This window comes from Choloepus didactylus, chromosome 14 (assembly GCF_015220235.1).
Source record: "Choloepus didactylus isolate mChoDid1 chromosome 14, mChoDid1.pri, whole genome shotgun sequence".
NCBI classification, from domain to species: Eukaryota; Metazoa; Chordata; class Mammalia; order Pilosa; family Megalonychidae; genus Choloepus; species Choloepus didactylus.
In genome coordinates, this window is record NC_051320.1 from 4,013,030 (window position 1) to 4,032,719 (window position 19,690).

At 36.6% G+C, this 19,690-nt stretch overlaps 1 protein-coding gene across 1 annotated transcript in view; it reads left to right on the top strand.

The window, feature by feature from the left end:
- The window catches only part of UBE2V2 (ubiquitin conjugating enzyme E2 V2), a 74,687-nt gene that overhangs the window by 51,056 nt on the left and 3,941 nt on the right, over window positions 1-19,690 (top strand). The window contains exon 3 of the mRNA XM_037802940.1: window positions 8,689-8,814. Coding sequence (XP_037658868.1) covers window positions 8,689-8,814 — 126 coding nt within the window. The remainder of the gene's footprint in view (window positions 1-8,688; window positions 8,815-19,690) is intronic.

Here is a 19,690-nt window from a genome sequence, read left to right on the forward strand (position 1 = left end):
CCACTACCAAGAATCCCATATTACTCCCCTATATCCCTTTCTCATATACATTTAGCAATGGCATATTGCCTTTGTTACATTTAATGGAGGTATATTACAATGTTACTGTTGACCATAGACTCCAGTTTGCTTTGATTATGTTTTTTCCTGAATACCATCCCTTTTTCAAATTTCTACATGGTTGACATTCATTTGCTTTCCCACATGCAAAAACATTTTTATATTTGTATATTTAGTAACAGTCATTGGCCACTCCAGTTTTTGCCACGTTATACAGTCCCAGTCTTTATCATCTATCGTTACCTCTGGTGTCATACATTCTCCTATCCAACCTCTTTCAGCTTTACTCACAGACATCTTTGTTCAGTGTACTTACAATACCGTGCTACCATCACACAGCATTATGCTATCTATTTCTGGATCTATGCGATCAATCCTAAACATTCTGTAGTCCTTCAGCATCAAATGGCTGATCTCTGCCCTCTTTCTATCTCCTGGTCGCCTGTTTGTCAGCTTTTAACTCCCAAAGTTTGTTCATTAATATCTGTTCATATTAGTGAGACCATACAGAATCTGTCCTTTTGTTTCTGGCTAACTTCACTCAACATAATGTCCTCAAGGTTCAGCCACATTATTACATGATCCATGTCTTTGTTCTGTCTTACAGCTGCATAATATTCCATCATGTGTATATACCACAGTTTGTTTATCCACTCGTCCTTTGATGGACATTTGGGCTGTTTCCATCTCTTGGCAATTGTGAATAATGCTGCAATAAACATTGGTCTACAAATGTCTGTCTGTGTCTTAAGTTTCAGTTCCTCTGAGTATATACCCAGCAATGGAATAGCTGGGTCATATGGCAAATCTATATTTAGCTTCCTGAGGAACCTCCATACTGTCTTCCAGAGTGGTTGCACCATTCTACATTCCCACCAACAATGAATAAGTGTGCCTCTTTCTCCACATCCTCTCCAGCACTTGTCATTTTCTGTTTTTTGGATAATGGCCATTCTGGTAGGTGTGAGATGATATCTCATTGTGGTTTTGATTTGCATTTCCTTAATAGCCAGTGAAGTTGAGCATTTTTTCATGTGCTTTTGAGCCATTTGTATTTCCTCTTCAGAAAAATGTCTGTTCATGTCTTTTGCCCATTTTTTAATTGGATTGTTTGTCTTTCTGTTATTGAGATGCAGGATTGCTTTATATATTCGGGATATTAAACCCTTATCTGATATGTGGTTTCCAAATATCATCTCCCATTGTGTAGGTTGCCTTTTGACTTTTCTGACAAAGTCCTTTGATGTACAAAAGTGTTTAATTTTGAGGAGATCCCATTTGTCTATTTGTTCTTTGGTTGCTCGTGCCTTGGGTGTGAGGTCTAAGAAACCACCTCCTTTCACAAGATCTCTAAGATACTGTCCTACATTTTCTTCTAAGAGTTTTATGGTCTTGGTGCTAATGTTTAGGTCTTTGATCCACTTTGAGTTAATTTTGGAATAAGGTGTGAGATGGACATCCTCTTTCATTCTTTTGGAAATGGATATCCAGTTCTCCAAACACCATTTATTGAACAGGCTGCTCTTTCCCAGTTGCTTTGGCTTCACTGCCTTATCAAAGATCAGTTGTCCATAGATGTGAGGGTCTACTTCTGAACACTCAATTCGATTCCATTGATCAGTATATCTGTCCTTATGCCAGTACCATGCTGTTTTGAGCACTGTAGCTTTGTAATATGCTTCAAAGTCAGGTAGTGTGAGACCTCCCACTTCATTCGTCTTTCTCAAGACATTTTTGGCTATTCGGGGCACCTTATCCTTCCAAATAAATTTAGTTATTGGTTTTTCTATTTCTTTAAAGTAAGTTGTTGGGATTTGAACTGGTATTGCATTGAATCTGTAAATCAGTTTAGGTAAAATTGCCATCTTAACTATATTTAGTCTTCCAATCCATGAACATGGAATGTTCTTCCATTTTTTCAGGTCTTGTTCAATTTCTTTTAGCAGTTTCTTATAGTTTTCGATGTAAAGGTCTTTTGTGTCCTTGGTTAAGTTTATTCCTAAATACTTGATTCTTTTGGTTGCTATTGTAAATGGGATTTTTTTCTTGATTTCCTCCTCTTGTTGCACATTACTTGTGTATAGGAACACTACAGATTTTTGCGTGTTGATCTTGTAGCCTGCTACTTTGCTGTATTCATTGACTAGTTGTAGTAGCTTTGCTGTAGATTTTTCCGGATTTCCTACATATAGAATCATGTCATCTGCAAATAGGGAAAGTTTTACTTCTTCCTCTCCAATTTGGATGCCTTTTATTTCTTTTTCTTGCCTAATTGCTCTAGCTAGAACTTCCAGCACAATGTTGAATAGCAATGGTGATAGTGGGCATCCCTGTCTTGTTCCTGTTCTTAGAGGAAAAGCTTTCAGTCTCTCCCCATTGAGTGTGATGTTAGCTGTGGGTTTTTCATATATTGCCTTTATCATGTTGAAAAAGTTCCCTTCTATTCCTATCCTTTGAAGTGTTTTCATCAGGAAAGGATGTTGAATTTTGTCAAATGCCTTTTCTGCATCAATCGAGATGATCATGTGGTTCTTCTGCTTTGATTTATTGATGTGGTGTATTACATTAATTGATTTTCTTGTGTTGAACCAGCCTTGCATACCTGGAATAAATCCCACCTGGTCGTGGTGTATAATTCTTTTAATGTGCTGCTGGATTCGATTTGCGAGTATTTTGTTGAGGATTTTTGCATCTATATTCATTAAAGAAATTGGTCTATAATTTTCTTTTTTTGTAGTATCTTTGCCTGGTTTTGGTATTAGGGTGATGTTGGCTTCATAGAAAGAGTTAGGTAGCTTTCCCTCTTCTTCAATTTTTTTGAAGAGATTGAGCAGGATTGGTACTAATTCGTTCTTGAATGCTTGGTAGAATTCACATGTGAAACCATCTGGTCCTGGGCTTTTCCTTTTTGGGAGCTTTTTGATGACTGACTCAATCTCTTTACTTGTGATTGGTTTGTTGAGGTCATCTATTTCTTCTTGAGTTAATGTTGGTTGTTTATGCTTTTCTAGGAAGTTGTCCATTTCATCTAAGTTGTCTAGTTTATTAGCATATAGTTGCTCATAGTATCTTCTCATTATCTCCTTAATTTCTGCAGGGTCGGTAGTTATATTTCCTTTCCCATTTCTGATTGCATTTATTTGCATCTGCTCTCTCTTTTTTTTTGTTAGCCTAGCCAGTGGTCCATCGATTTTATTGATTTTCTCAAAGAACCAACTTCTGGTTTTGTTGATTCTCTCTATTGTTTTCCTGTTCTCAATTGCATTTATTTCTGCTCTAATCTTTGTTATTTCTTCCCTTCTGCTTGCTTTGGGGTTAGTTTGCTGTTCTTTCTCTAATTCCTCCAGGTGAGCAGTTAACTCTTCAATTTTTGCTCTCTCTTCTCTTTTAATATAGGCATTTAGGGCAATAAATTTCCCTCTCAGCACCGCCTTTGCTGCATCCCATAAGTTTTGATAAGTTGTGTTTTCATTGTCATTTGCCTCGAGGTATTTACTAATTTCTCTTGTAATTTCTTCCTTTACCCACTGGTTTTCTAAGAGGGTGTTGTTTAGCCTCCATATGTTTGTGAATTTTATGACCTTCTGCCTTTTATTTATTTCCAACTTCATTCCATTGTGGTCTGAGAAAGTGTTTTGTATAATATCAATATTTTTAAATTTGTTGAGACTTGCTTTGTGACCCAACATGTGGTCTATCCTAGAGAATGTTCCATGAGCACTTGAGAAAAAAGTGTATCCTGCTGTTGTTGGGTGTAGTGTTCTATAAATGTCTGTCAAGTCTAGTTCATTTATCATACAATTCAACATCTCTGTTTCTTTAGTGATCCTCTGTCTAGATGTTCTATCCATTGATGAGAGTGGTGTATTGAAGTCTCCAACTATTATTGTAGAGGTATCTATTTCTCCTTTCAGTGATCGCAGTGTTTGCCTCATGAATTTTGGGGCATTCTGGTTTGGTGCATAAATATTTATGACTGTTATGTTTTCTTGATGAATTGACCCTTTTATTAATATATAGTGTCCTTCTTTGTCTCTTTTAATTGTTTCACTTTTGAAGTCTAACTTGTCTGATATTAATATAGCTACTCCCGCTTTTTTCTGGTTGTTGTTTGCATGAAATATCTTTTTCCAACCTTTCACTTTCAGTCTATGTTTGTCCTTGTGTCTAAAGTGAGTTTCTTGTAGACAGCATATAGATGGGTCCTGTTTTTTAATCCATTCTGCCAGTCTGTGTCTTTTTATTGGGGAGTTTAATCCATTTACATTTAGTGTTATTACTGTAAGGGCAGTACTTTCTACTACCATTTTGTTTTTTGGAATTTATATGTCATATCTTATTTTTTCCTCTCTTTTTACCTTTCCTGATAATCTTCATTTCTGCACTCTTCTCCAACTCTCTCTCTCCTGTCTTTTCCTATCAGCCTGTAGCACTCCCTTTAGTATTTCTTGTAGTGCTGGTCTCTTATTCACAAACTCTGTCAGTGTCTGTTTGTCTGAAAATGTTTTAATCTCTCCCTCATTTTTGAAGGAAAGTTTTGCTGGATATAGAATTCTTGGTTGGCAGTTTTTCTCTTTCAGTATCTTAAATATATCATGCCACTGTCTTCTTGCCTCCATGGTTTCTGCAGAGAAATCTGTACATAGTCTTATTGACTTTCCCTTGTATGTGATGGATTGCTTTTCTCTTGCTGCTTTCAGAATCCTCTCTTTGTCTTTGACATTGGACAATCTGACCAGTAAGTGTCTTGGAGTAGGTCTATTGGGATCTATTCTATTTGGGGTACGTTGTACTTCTTGAATCTCTAATTTTCTGTCTTTTATAAGAGTTGGGAAATTTTCAGTGAATATATCTTCTATTACTCTTTCTGCCCCTTTTCCCTTCTCTTCTCCTTCTGGGATACCCATAACACGTATATTTGTGCGTTTCATGTTGTCACTCAGCTCCCTAAGACCCTGCTCATATTTTTCCATTTTTTTCACCAGCTGTTCTTTTGTGTGTATGAATTCGAATGACCTGTCTTCCAGTTCACTGATCCTTTCTTCTGCCTGTGCAAATCTACTGTTGTGTCCCTCCATTGTGTTTTTCATCTCCTCCATTGTGGCCTTCATTCCCATGAGTTCTGCCATTTGTTTTTTTAAGTTTATGAATTCTTCTTTATGGTCAGCCAGTGTCTTCTTTATATCCTTCAGCTCTTTTGCTATATCTTCCTTCATTTCATCAAATTTATTTAGCATTAGTTGCCTCCACTCCTGTGTCTCAGCTGAGCTATTAGTTTGTTCCTTTGGCTGGTCCATGTTTTCGTGTTTCCTGGTATGGCTTGTTATCTTAAGTTGTCTAGGCATCTGATTCTCTTGATTAGTTTATTTTGGAGCTTGTTTTCTGTCTTTTACCTAGTGGTTTTCTTGTTGGTTGGCTTTGTTCTCTGGCCTCTGTTATTCAGTTCAACTTATTCTAGACCTCTAACTTAGGTTCTATTTAGTTGATCACAATTTTTCCCCTCTTGTTTTTTCTGTTTCTTGCTCTGCCTCTATGTAACCTTTTTGTGAGTGGGTCTCCTTGGATATGGTCGACCCTAGTCAGATTTTCTCAGTCCAGTGAGGCCCAGGTCTCATTGGGAGGGTATGGAGTTTTCCTGAGAATGAGACCCTCCTATGAGGCCTTTAGAATTGGTGCTTTTCCTCTCCTGTGCGGTCGCAGTTGATTTGTCTGGGGGGGGGGGCGGCCGGTTGCTGAACCCTCGGCTCTCGGCGTTGCTCGGAGGGTACCGGCGGCGGGGGCTCTTTCCCGGAGGCGAGGGCGAGGCGGGGGACTGGGCCCGGTCCCCGGCGGAGGCGTGCAAGGTGTGGAGGGCGGCGAGAAGGAACAGGCAGGACACGGTTAATGTTCGCTGCGATCTCAGCTTTTCCTCCAATTCCAAACTTGAGTCCAATGTGTGACTGGTTACTGGAGACCCCGAAAACGCTGTTTCATATAGTTCTTGGGTAACTGCCAGCTGCTCTTGGGCGGGAGATTCCTCAATTGCTTCTTGATCTGCTCTTACCTGCTTGTATCTGTCTCACTAACTGTGTCATCTCTTCTCCAAAGTGTTCATTTTCATTTTCTCAGAATAAGATTCTGAGACACTTTTCCACAGGAGCCTTTTCTTTAGAATGCAGAAGTCCCTTCTTGAGCCTTTATGCCCTAGGTCTCGGTCGGTCCGCACCCTTTCCAATTCCCGGGGAAGCCGTCCACTCGCCGTGCAGTTTGGGGCGGCGGGCCCTGGTTTTTTATGTTCTCCAGTATTTATTTGGATTTACATGTGATTAGAAAATTTGTTTTTCTATTTATATTTTTTTGTGCTGAATTTTTCAAAGCAATAATTATGAGCATTAGAGGTTTAGTTTCCTCATGTGTAAATAAGAATACTAGATTCATCTTTAGAAGTTGTGAGCATTAAATAATTAGACAATAAGAAAGTACTTGACTATAGTAGATACTTGGTAAATATTCCTTTTACTGCTCTCTTTTCTATTTTATTTTGCTCTTGCTTTCATTAGACAACAGAAATACTTGGCTGTTAATTTAAATTTAGAGCTCATAAAATTAATCAAAGGTGTCAAAAGTTAGATGTTTACATTAAGCATTGAATTTAGATCATAGGCTAGCTTGGAAGGCTTTTATTTTAACTTAAAAAATGGAGATGTACTTTATATACAGTGAAATGCACAGATCTTCCAAGGGTTTTGACAAAAGTGCATGTATGTGTGTGTGTGTATACCCATCTATATGATCTTATTACCCACACAAGGTACAGAACATTTCCCTCTCTCCGCAGAGTTCTTATCCCATTTCCCCTTCCCTTTCCCACCTCCAGCCCTGTTTCTTCCACTATAGATTAGTTTTGCCTGTTGCAGAACTTTGTACAAGTGGAATCATATAGTGTGTAAGCTTCTGGCTGCTGCTTTTGATCAGCATAGAATCTGAGATTCATCTGTGTTGTTGCATGTCTTTAGTAGTTTTGTTTTTTATTACCAAGTAGTATTGTACTATATGAATATATCATAATGTGTTTATCAGTTCTGCTCATGGATAAAGTCTTTTTGCCTACCTAAGTTTTCATTTCTCTAGGATAAATGCCTAGGAGTTGGAATTGCTGCCTCGTAGGGTAGGTTTGTGCTTGTTTATCTTGATAGGAAAATGCGAAATTATTTCCAAAGTGTGTTTCCACTCCCACCAGTAAAGTGTGAGAATTCTGGTGTTACACATACTTTGAGTATTTTTAACGTTGCAGAATTTCTGGGGGCTAACAAATCTTTTTTTTTTTTTTTTTTTTAATGCTAGTTCTGTAGATAATCTGCTGTGCATCCAGCTTGGAGAAGCACAAAACTAGATGATTTCTTGAGATCTGACTTTAGTCTTTTTTTTAATACGTATCTTTTATACATATTTTTATACATAAAATACATATTTTTAGTCTTTTTTTAATACATATATGTAAGTTCTAGGCATGTTATTAATATTTGTTTTTAAACTTAGGTGAGATTTATACAGCTCTTTTTTAAAATATTGAAATATTTAATAGTATATATACAGGACTTGCATACTTTTAAAATTATATTGTAGTTTGATATCCCAAATATGACTTCTATTGGGGAGTAGCTCTTATTTATGGGAAAGGGAGCTGTGACTCAGTTTGGGTAAGTAAAATGTGTGGATGACTGATTAACTTCTTTTCTTCTCCCTGATTTTATACAAGGACCAGTAGGTATTAAATTTATCACTTTCATTTATTTTTCATTTTCCTATTTTACTGGTATACTAATAAGTAACCAAGTGAACAAAAGCCATAAGGAAGAGGAAAAGTTAATTTTAGGCATGAAAATAAGCCTTGAGTAATTCAGGAGCTTTAACCTGATAGCTTTAAAATGACTTTTTAAAGAATATGGTAATGATAATTAAAACTTCATTATTAAGGAGTTCTATTTTAAAATTATATATAAACATAAAGTTTACTGTTATGTCTTTGAATTCATATATTGGAATTTAATGCATCACAGAGTAATAAAGTAATAATGTAAATACAAGTAATAGGTGACATGAAATATGTTGTGCTGTAAGATGGTATAATATGTTTTCCCTTTTGCTAGAAGCTATTGGTTGCCATTTAAGTAGGGTGACTGTATAGTGATTATCCAACCAGACCTAATTGAGAATGTAAAGGAGATAGTATTAACAGTTACTATGGGACAATGGTATTCTGTAGTTCCTGGACAAACACAAATCTTTACTTGTGAGTGGCACAAATCAAGTACTCCCTCCCCCCACAATGTAAACTTTTTTAGCAAATTTTTTTTTCCTTTTCATTTGTTATTTGTACCCTGAACAGCAAGTTTTGATCATATTGATATTACTTTATAGCATCATTTTAGTTTTACAAAATCCCTACTTTTAGATTTGCTTGCTACATTTTTTTCCTAAAAATACACATCAAATAAATGTGAATGTAAAAAAAGCAAACTCTTGATCATAAACAGTCATATCAAACACATTTATATTCTTCTCTTTTCCTCTATTACTGTTTAGACATTATTATTTTAGACATTGTAATTTTGATTGTTCTCCCTTTTTTTTTTTTTTGCTTTGCAGACAAATTATGAAAACAGAATATATAGCCTGAAAGTAGAATGTGGACCTAAATACCCAGAAGCTCCTCCATCAGTTAGATTTGTAACAAAAATTAATATGAATGGAATAAATAATTCCAGTGGAATGGTAAGTTAAAATAGTCATTTTCTTCTCATATAAATTATAATATATAGTCTGGAGAAAGTTAAAAAGCAAACTGAACTTTGTTTAGCTGAAAGTCTCATGAAGTGTATCTTGTTTTTCTTTTTAAATTAGACTATCCTTAAAAACTTTAATATACCAGCCTCAATAGATGTGATGGTACACTTTATTTTCCTTAAGTTTTATTAATTGTTTCAGTGGTCTTACATATTTGATGAAAAGATGACCATTAATTTTCTTTGCATGTTACTTTTCTTTGGGGATTAAACATGAATATTCATGAAGGAGCTTTTCTTTGAGGAACAAGTATTTCTGTGTTAGAACAGGCAGTTACGGTTGAGCAAAGTTGTCTGCTTAAAACAGATAAACCAAAATGACATGTGGGAGCTAGTAAATTCAGGATTAAATTTGAGACTCATCTCTAAGAAGTTTATCTGATCTCATGGGCTTCTTGTCTGTGGGGTGACATTTTGCCTCTTTCTCCACCTCCCTCTCCCATCCTGTCTGTCATTATGTCTGGTCAGTTTGAGGTTCAAAATGTAACTTGAGTCAAGTCTTGTTTTCCTGTTTATATTGCCACCAAATGAATGTTGGCCAGTCTGGCTGGTCGCAGTGGTTCCTTCACTTCTCAGTCTAAACGTCACTTTTCAGGGAGTTCTTTCCTGATGCATCAATCTGAATTAAGTCCCTTCAGTTAATCTTTTGTAATTAACTCTATTCCTTTTTTCTTTCATAGCACTTATTATAAATTTATTATCATTTTTCTCTTTTTATATTTTGTGTTTTTAAAAGAAATATTTCTAACATACTGACAGGTTTTAGAGAATGATGTTCAATACCCATGTATCCTGCACTTACCTTTGTCAAATCTTATCACTTTTGTCTTATCTGTAATAGATCTTTGCTTTTTAATAAAAAGAGAACACTATAAATAGACAACTCTGTGTGTAGCTCTCTTCTTCCTCAGAAGTTCTACCCATTTGGAATTTGGCATTTATCATTTTTGTCTGTGATTGTTATGCTTTTACTCTGCGCACATGTACATGCCCATATTTTGTACTGCTTTTTCATGGTACTGCGTGACAGTGATTTTTGAGATTCATCCATTTTGAGCCATGAAAATTAGATTATATATTTTTATTGTTTACTATTCCATTCCCCACTGGCTTTGGGGTTTTCACTGAAAAGATTGCTGCAGTGAGTATTCTTGAAGTAGTCTTGTGCACATGTGTCAGAGTTTCTTTAGGGCAGTGCTTCTCAACCTATTTGTGGTAGAGAACTGGGTGTTTTTTGTTTCTAATCTGTTGTAGATCAATACTTTTTTACTTGTAAAATTCAGTAAAAATGAATTACTAGAAAAATGAAATTTGAAAGACACACAAAATGCAAGTCCCAAATTTTTAAATAAAATTTCACTGTCATATTGCTATAAAAGTTTTTAAACACTTTTCTCAATTTCTGGACTTACTTTATCACTGTCTAGTAAAAACAGTTCAGGGACTGACAGCATTCCATGGAACATGCTTTGAGGGGCACTGTTCTGGGGAATGTACCTAGAAGTGGGATATGTACTGAGTTGCTGGGCTTGTTTTTGGCTTGATTAAATATTATCACAGGGTTGCATCAGTGTCTGTCTTGCTAGTAGTGTGTGAGTACCCTGCAAATTGGCATTCTTACTAACACTACATATTGTCAGTCTGCAATGGATATTTGAAAATAGAAAAATAAATATTGATTTTTATTATTATTGGAGTGTAGGTGAATGTATAGAAGGGAGAAGGTAGAGTGAGTTTAATAGTAGTATTTCTCTTGATTGGTATCTAAAATTTGGATTACCAATCAAATTTTTATTTTTAAAATTTGAAGAATTTTTAATTACTTTTACAACTAGTAAATTGCCACATTGTGCCGGAATAGTTGTATATTTTGAGGCAATTTAAGTTCCTTATAAATTATAGTTCACAAGCAGTGTTGATGGGTTTTGCTTTAATAATTTTGGTTTATTTCTATTTAATATAATTTGACAAAATTATCTTAATGGGTGGTTAGTACTGTAAAGCATAAATTACAGCATGTTATGCTGTGAGGTCTTGTTTTGGAAGTTATTGTATATTATAGACTGATAAGATGCAGATTTTGTTCTGACATATTTATTTTCCATGCTGTCTTCTCTCCTGTCCCTTAATCATCATCTTTCTTGTTTTATTTTTTTGTAAATTTTTTGTGCACTTGTTGGTATTTCACAGGATTTGCAATCACTTATGTTTATTTAACTACCATTTACAGCTGGAAGTGTTTCTGTAAAAGCTTGGTATTCACTGTACTTAGCATTGTAAACTGTTGTTCATTTATGGGGTCTACTTAAAATAGGCTAAGGGGGGTTGCTACTTTTAAAGTTAAAGCACTAGAAGAAGCATTTTAAATACATCTTAACTTTATAACATTCTTTATGTTTTGGTTACTAATAAGAAAAGTATTCTTAAATTAATTTTCTATTTTTAACAGTTTTATTAAGATAAAATTCACATTTACAGTATACAATTCAGAGTATTTTTAGTATATTCATAGGGTTATGCAACCATTAACACAATCTTATTTTCATTCCTCCTAAAAGAAACCTTGTACCAATTAGCTGTCACTTTCCATCCTCTAACCCCTACCCTAAGCAATCACCAATCTGTTTTCTGCCTTTATATATTTGCCTGTTCTGGACATTTCATATAGATGACATTATACAATATCCTTTCTTTTATGACTAGCTTCTCTCACTTAATGTAATGTTTTTTCAAGGTTCATCCAAGTTGTGACATGTATCAGTTTCTTTCTTTCTTTTTTTTTATTGCTGAATGATATTCCATTGTATGGATATATCAGATTTTTGTTTTGTTTTGTTTTGTTTTTTAATTAAGATGTATTCAATACCATACAATCATCCAATGTATATAATCCATTGATCACATTACCATCATATAGTTCATTCATCACCCTGATCATTTTTTTTTTAACATTTTCCTTATACCAGAAAAAGTGAAAGCAGGAATAAAAAAGAGTAAAAACAGAACACCCAAATTGTCCCCCCCATTCTTTCTTTAGTGTTTTTTTTTTTTTTACCCCCGTTTTTCTACTCATCCATCCATACACTGGGAAAAGAGGAATGTGATCCACATGGCTTTCTCAATCACATTGTCACCCCTCATAAGCAACATTGTTACACAATCATCTTCAAGAGTCAAGGGTTCTGGGTTGTAGTTTGATAGTTTCAGGTATTTACTGCTGGCTATTCCAATTCATTAGAACCTGTAAAGGGTTATCTATATTGTGTGTAAGAGTGCCCACCAGAGTGACCTCTCTACTCCATTTGGAATCTCTCAGCCACTGAAACTTTATTCTATTTCACTTTGCATCCCCCTTTTGGTCAAGAAGATGTTCTCAGTCCCATGATGCTGGGTCCAGATTCATTCCCTGGAGTCATATCCTGTGTTGCCAGAGAGATTTACACCCCTGGGAGTCAAGTCTTACATGGGGGGGTGGTGCGGGACAGACAGTGAGTTCACCTGCTGAAGTGGCTTAGTTAGAGAGAGAGGCCACATCTGAGCAACAAAGAGGTACTCAGGGGAAGACTCTTAGGCACAATTATAAGTAGGTTTAGTCTCTCCTTTGCAGTAACAAGCTTCATAAGGGCAAGTACCATGATAGAGGGTTCGGCACATCAAACTGCCAGTCCCAATGTTTGTGAGAACAGCAGCAACAGTCCAGGTGGGGAAGTCCAACACTTCCGCATTTTCCCCCAGCTCCTCAGGGGCCCTGCTTATATATATTTACTCTCTGCCCAAATTACTTGGAGATGTGTCACTATTTCACTCTAACCTATACAGTCCTACCATATCTCACTTCCTATTCAAAGTTCCATGTAATTGTTGTGTTTGAGCAAACTGTAGAAGTTATACTGTTTAGAAAATATAGATCCTCCACCAAATGAATATCTCTTCCCTTGATCTCACATGGAAGTTGAAGTTTTAAACACACAGTCAGTTTCAGCCTTCACCCTTTGGCCCGATTTGCCCTAGTCTTAGCCAGATCTGCTTCATTCATATCTCTAACGGAAGTCTGGGCTCTTTTTCAACTTTTTTTTTTTTTTTTTTTTCCTACAGTTGCTGTATGCACTTATACTGACATTCGTATCTGCTGAGCTCTAGCTCTGCGTTTCACGTGTCACACAGATACCCAATGTGCCAGAGACCAATGAGGTTATACACACAGGGATCAGCATCTCAGAGTTTGGAGACAGCCATTACAATTCAGAAATAGATTTGACTGCTGTAAGAGCTTACAATCTAGGGACCATTACAGTAATTGTTCCCTTGTTAGGCTGTGTTCTAAGATTCAGTTCTGAGTTTACACACTGTAGTTAGTCCATATTGGTGAGGCATTATGGTGTTTGCCTTTGTTTCTGGCATACTTCACTCAAAATGCTGTCTACAGGATCCATTCACCTCTATGTCTCACAGCTTCACTCTTTCTCATAGTTGCTCAATTTCCATTGTATGTGTCACCATTCTGTTCCTCTGTCAGTGTACTCTTAGGCCACCTCCACCCATTGCAAATCATAAATACTGCCTCCATAAACACTAGTGTGCAAATGTCTATTCATATCTCTGCTCTCAGATCTTCCAATTCCTCATTCCCATAATGAGGTTGCAGGACCTTATGGCCCCCACATACTTAGCTTCTTGTGGAACCACCACACTGACCTCCAGAAAGGCTACACCATTCTGCCTCCTCATCAACAGTAGATAGGTACGTCCCTTTCTCCATGTTTTCTCCAGCACTTTTATACCTATTTATATTTTGTCCTACAATTTTATAGAGCATGTAGCATATATTTTGAATATATCAGATTTTTTTTTATCTGTTTATCATTTGATGGACATTTGAGTTGTTTCTGCTTGTGGCTATCATGAATACTACTGCTATGAATATCCATGTATAAGATTTTATGTAGACACGTGTTTTTAATTCTCTTGGATCTATAACTAGGAGTGGAATTTCTGGGTCATATGGTAGCTCTATGTTTAACTGCCAGACTGTTTTCTAAGTGATAGCACCATTTTGTATTTCTATCAGCATTGCAAAAGTGTTCCCATTTCTCCACATCCTCACCAACACTCGTTGCAGAATGTCTTTATGATTGTAGCTATCGTAATGAGTGTGAAGTGGTATTTCATTGTGGCTGATTTGTACTTTCCTAATTGCTAATAATGCTTATTGGCCATTTGTGTATCTTTTTTTGGAGAAATGTCTATTCAGATCGCTTGCCCATTTTTAAAACTCTTTAAAATACCAACACTTATTATCTCACAACTTCTGTGATCAGGAATATGGGTGCTGCTTAGCTGGATGCTGTGGCTTAGGGTCTCTCAAAAGACTGAAAAGTACCAGTCAGTGCTGTGGTCTCATCTGAATACTGGACTAATTGAAGGATCCAATTCCAAATTCACTCATGTGGCTATTGGAAGGATTCAGTTCCTTATTGGTTGTTGGACAGAGGGCCTCAGTTCCTCTCTGATTATTGCACAGAGGCCTCTCTTGGTTGCTTGCATTACAGATAGCTCCATGAGGGCAGTTGACAGCATGGCAGGTGGCTTCCTTCAGCGAGACAAGTGAGAGAGAACAAGAAAGAACAAGATGTAAGCCATAGTTTTTTGTCATCTAGTCTTGGGACTGACATCCGAAAATACAATTTGTTAGAAACAAGTCACTATATCTAGCCTACTTTCAAGGAAGGAGATTATGTAGAACATCAATATCAGGAGGTGGGGATCTTTGGGAGCCATCTGAAAAGCTGCCTACCACTGTCTGCCGTTTGCCCACATTTAAATCAGATTATCTGGACTTTCATTATTGAATTATAAGTGTTCTTTATATATTGTATAAGAACCACTTATCAGATATATGATTTGCAAATATTTTCTCTAATTCCTTGGGTTGCTCTTTTACTTTCTAGATGGTATAGTTTGCAGTGCAAAAGTTTTTAATTTTAATGTAGGCAATTTATCAATTTTTTTCTTTGTCTCATATATTTTGTCATATATCTAAGAAGCCGTTGTCTAATCCAACATCACAGATATTTATGTTTATGTTTTCTTCTAATGACTTTATAGTTTTAGTCCTTAACATTTAAGTCTGTAATCCATTTTGAGTTAATTTTTATATATGGTCTGAGGTAGGGGTCCAACTTCATTCTTTTGCATGTGTAATCTAGTTGTCCCAGCACCGTTTGTTGAAGAGACTATTTTTTCCCTCACTGAATTGGCTTGACATCCTTGTCAAATGTCAATGAACTGTAAATGTAAGGGTTTATTTCTGGACTCTAGAATCTGTTCCATTGATCTATATGTCTGTTGTTATGGCAAGTACCGCATTTTCATGATTACATTAGTTCTTTAAGTTTTAAAACTGGATTATGTGGATTTTCCAATTTGTTCTTCTTTTTCAAGATTGTTTAAGCTATTGGGGCTCCTGGCATTTCCATATGAAATTTAGATCAGTTTGTCAATTTCTGAATAACGATGACAGTTTAAGTTTTGATAGTTGTTGCATTGAATATGTAGATCAGTTTGGGGAGTTTTCCCATCTTAACAACATTAAGCCTCCTGAATCCATGAACATAGCAATGTCTTTATATTTACTTAAGTGTTCTTTAATTTTCTTTCAACAGTGTTTTGTAGTTTTCAATCTACAAACCTTGCATGTCTTTTATTAAATTTATACTGATGTATTTTATTCTTGTTGATGCTATTGTAGATGTAGATGTATTAATTTATTTTCAGAATTTTCATTGCTGATGTATAGGAATATAATTGATTTTTGTGTATCGATCTGGTATCCTACCCCCTTGCTGAACTGTTTATTAATTCTTGAAGTATGTTTAGTCGATTCTGTAGGATTTTCTACATACAAAATCATGTCATCAGCAAATAGAAATAGTTTTCCTTATTCCTTTGTGTTGGGAGGCTTTTAATTTCTTTTTCTTTTCTAATTGCCTCAACTAGAACCTCTACTAGAATGTTAAATAGAAGTGGTAGGAGCAGGCATCCTTGGCTTTGTTCCTGATCTTCTTTTGCTATTAAGTATGATGTGATAGTACATGTGGGATATTCATAGATGCCTGCTATCAGGTTGAGGAAGTTCCTTTCTATTTCTAGATTGTTGAGTGTTTTTACCCTGAAAAGGGGTTGCATTTTGTCGAATTCTTTTTCTGCCTACGTTGAGATGATCATGTGGGTACTGTTCTATTTTGTGCATTTAATATGGTTCATTACATTGATTTTTGTATGTTGACTTAGCCTTGCATTTCTGGGAAAATCCCACTTGGTCATGGTGTAATAATCCATTTTATATGTTGCTCAGTGTGCTGGAGCTGAGAGCTAAGGGCCCTCTCAGACCTTCACTGAGCATGTATACAGTGCTACATGTGCATGTGGCCTTCTAGATTCCCAGGAATGTACCAGAACTTTTCAAAGCCTCTGGGGATCTCATTCTCTAGCTTTTTTTTTTTTTCTTTTTTTTAATACTGGTGAGCTTCTTGTTTGCCCCAACTGTTACTGCCACCTGAGGCAGTGGCAATATTAAGCAGTTGACACAGATTTTTTTTTTTTAAGTTCAGTTTTATTGACATATATTCACATACCATACAGTCATCCATGATCTACAATCAACTGTTCACAGTATGATCATATAGTTATGCATTCATCACCACAATCTATTTCTGAACATTTTCCTTACATCAGAAAGAATTAGAAAAAGAATAAAAAATAAAAGTGAAAAAAGAACACCTAAACCATCCCCGCATCCCACCCTGTTTGTCATTTAGTTTTTATACCCATTTTTCTACTCATCCATCCATACACTAGATAAAGGGGGTGTGATCCACAAGGTTTTCACAATCACACTGTCACCCCTTTTAATCTACATTATTATATAATCATCTTCAGGAGTCCAGACTGCTGGGTTGGAGTTTGGTAGTTTCAGGTGTTTACTTCTAGCTATTCCAATACATTAAAACCTAAGAGGTGTTACCTGTATAGTGCATAAGAATGTCCACCAGAGTGACCTCTCGACTCCATTTGAAATCTCTCAGCCACTGAAACTATTTCGTCTCATTTTGCATCCCCCTTTTGGTCAAGAAGATACTCTCAGTCTCACGATGCCGTGTCCAGATTCATCCCTGGGAGTCATGTCCTGCATTGACAGGGAGATTTACACCCCTGGGAGTTGGGTCCCATGTAGGGGGGAGGGCAGTGAGTTCACCTGTTGAGATGGCTTAGTCAGAGAGAGGGCCACATCTGAGCAACAAAGAGGTACTCAGGGGGAGACTCTTAGGCACAATTATATGCAAGTTTAGCCTCTCCTTTGCAGTAATGGGCTTCATAAGGGCAAGTCCCATGATAGAGGGCTCGGCACATCAAACCGCCAGTCCCAGTGTTTGTGACAATATCAACACCAGTCCAGGTGAGGAAGTCCAACACTTCTGCACCTTCCCCCAGCTCCTCAGGGCTGGGGGAGGGGGGGAGGCTGTAAATATATTCTTTATTATCTGCCCAAATTACTTTGGGGTGTGTCAGTATTTCACTCTAGCCTATACTAACCTACCGTATCTCACTTCCTATTCAAAGTTCTGTGTAATTGTGGTGTTTGAACAAACCGACTGTTTAGAAAATATAGATCCTGTACCAAATAGACTTCTCTTCCCTTGGTCTCATATGGAAGTTGAAGTTTTAAAACACAGTCAGTTTCAACCTTTGGCCCAGTTTGCCCTGGTCTTAACCAGACCTGCTTCATTCATATCACTAATTGAAGTCTGGGCTCTTTTTCAGCTTTTTTTTTTTTTAGCAGTGGCTATATGCACTAATACTGACATTCATATCTGCCGAGCTCTAGCTCTGAGTTTCAGGTGTTTCAGAGATACGCATTGTTCCAGAGACCAATCAGGTTATACACTAAGGGATCAGCATCTCAAAGTTTAGAGATAGGCATTACAATTCAGGAATAGAGTTAACTGCTGTAAGAGGTTACAATCTAGGGACTATTACAATAATTATGTCCACGTTAGGCTATGTTCTAAGATTCAGTTCTGAGTTTACACATTGTAGTTAGTCCATATTGGTGAGGCATTAAAGTGTTTCCCTTTATTTCTGGTGTACTTCACTCAAATACTGTGTACAGGATCCATTCACCTCGTTGTGTGTCTCACCACTTCACTCCTTCTCTTAGTTGCTCAATGTTCGCTGTATGCGTACACCACAGTACACCATTCTGTTCTTCAGTCAGTGTACCCTTAGGTCATCTCCACCCTTTGTAAATCATGATTACTGCATCCACGAACACCAGTTTGTAAATGTCCATTCATGTCTCTGCTCTCAGATCTTCAAATGGCATACCCATAATGAGGTTGCAGTACCTTATTGTCCCCATATACTTAACTTTTTGTGGAACAACCACACTGACCTTCAGAAAGGCTACAGCATTCTACCTGCTCATCAACAGTAGATAGGTACATCCCTCTCACCATGTTTTCTCCAACACTTTTACTCCTATATATATATTTTCCTACAATTTTATAGTTATATTCACATACCATACATTTATCCACAGTGTACAATCAGTTGTTCATGGTATCATCATAAAGTTGTGCATTTATCATCACAATCAGCACTTGAACATATTGATTACTACAAGAAAAATTGTTTTTTTTTTTTTTAGCAATAATAAAAAAATGATAAAAAGAAAAATAACGTCGTACAATACAATATAATAGTACGGACAGCAAATAACACCACTACCAAGAATCCCATATTCCTCCCCTATATCCCGCTCTCATATACATTTAGCATTGCCATATTGCCTTTGTTACATTTAATGGAGGTATATTACAGTGTTACTGTTGACCATAGACTCCAGTTTGCTTTGATTATGTTTTTTCCCAAATACCATCCCTTTTTCAACTCTCTACATAGTTGACATTCATTTGCTTTCCCACATGCAAAAACATTTTTATATTTGTATATTTAGTAACAGTCATTGGCCACTCCAGTTTTTGCCAAGTTATACTAGTCCCAGTCTTAATCATCTGTCTTTACCTCTGGTGTCATACATTCTCCTATCCCACCTCTTTCAGCTTTACTCACAGACAGCTTTGCTCAGTGTACTTACAATACTGTGCTACCATCACACAGTATTATGCTATCTATTTCTGGATCTATACAATCAATCCTAAACATTCTGTAGTCCTTCAGCATCAAATGGCTGGTCTCTGCCCTCTTTCTATCTCCTGGTCGTCGACACAGATTATTTTTTATGAATGCCGTTGCGGAAAAGCCTGTTCCCTTTACGTGAGCTTGAGCTCTGAGGTCAATTAAAGTAAAGGCCTGTGAGTTGGGTTTTCCTGGGAATCACCAGACAGGTCAAATAACAACAAATACCTGGGAATGGAGCTTTGAAGCAACTACAGCTCTTTTCTGGCCGCTCTAGTAGTTGACAGGCTTCTGGATTTCAAGACTACCACAGATCTGGGGATTGGTGAGGGATGTAAATAGGGCAAGTTAAAACGTCACATAGCTCACTGTTCTTACCAGGGTTGTCCTTTTTCTTGAATAAATGCTCCCCAGTTTGTTGCAAGTCTTTGTTTAATTTCTAGAGATCTGAAAAAGTTGATTTTGATAATTTTTGCCATTGTTCCTGTTGCTTTTATGGAAGATAGGATTTTCAGAGGTCCTTACTCCAACATTTCTGCTGACTCAAATTTTTTTATAGCATTTATTGCATGTTGAAATGATAACTTTTGGATATATTGAGTTAAATA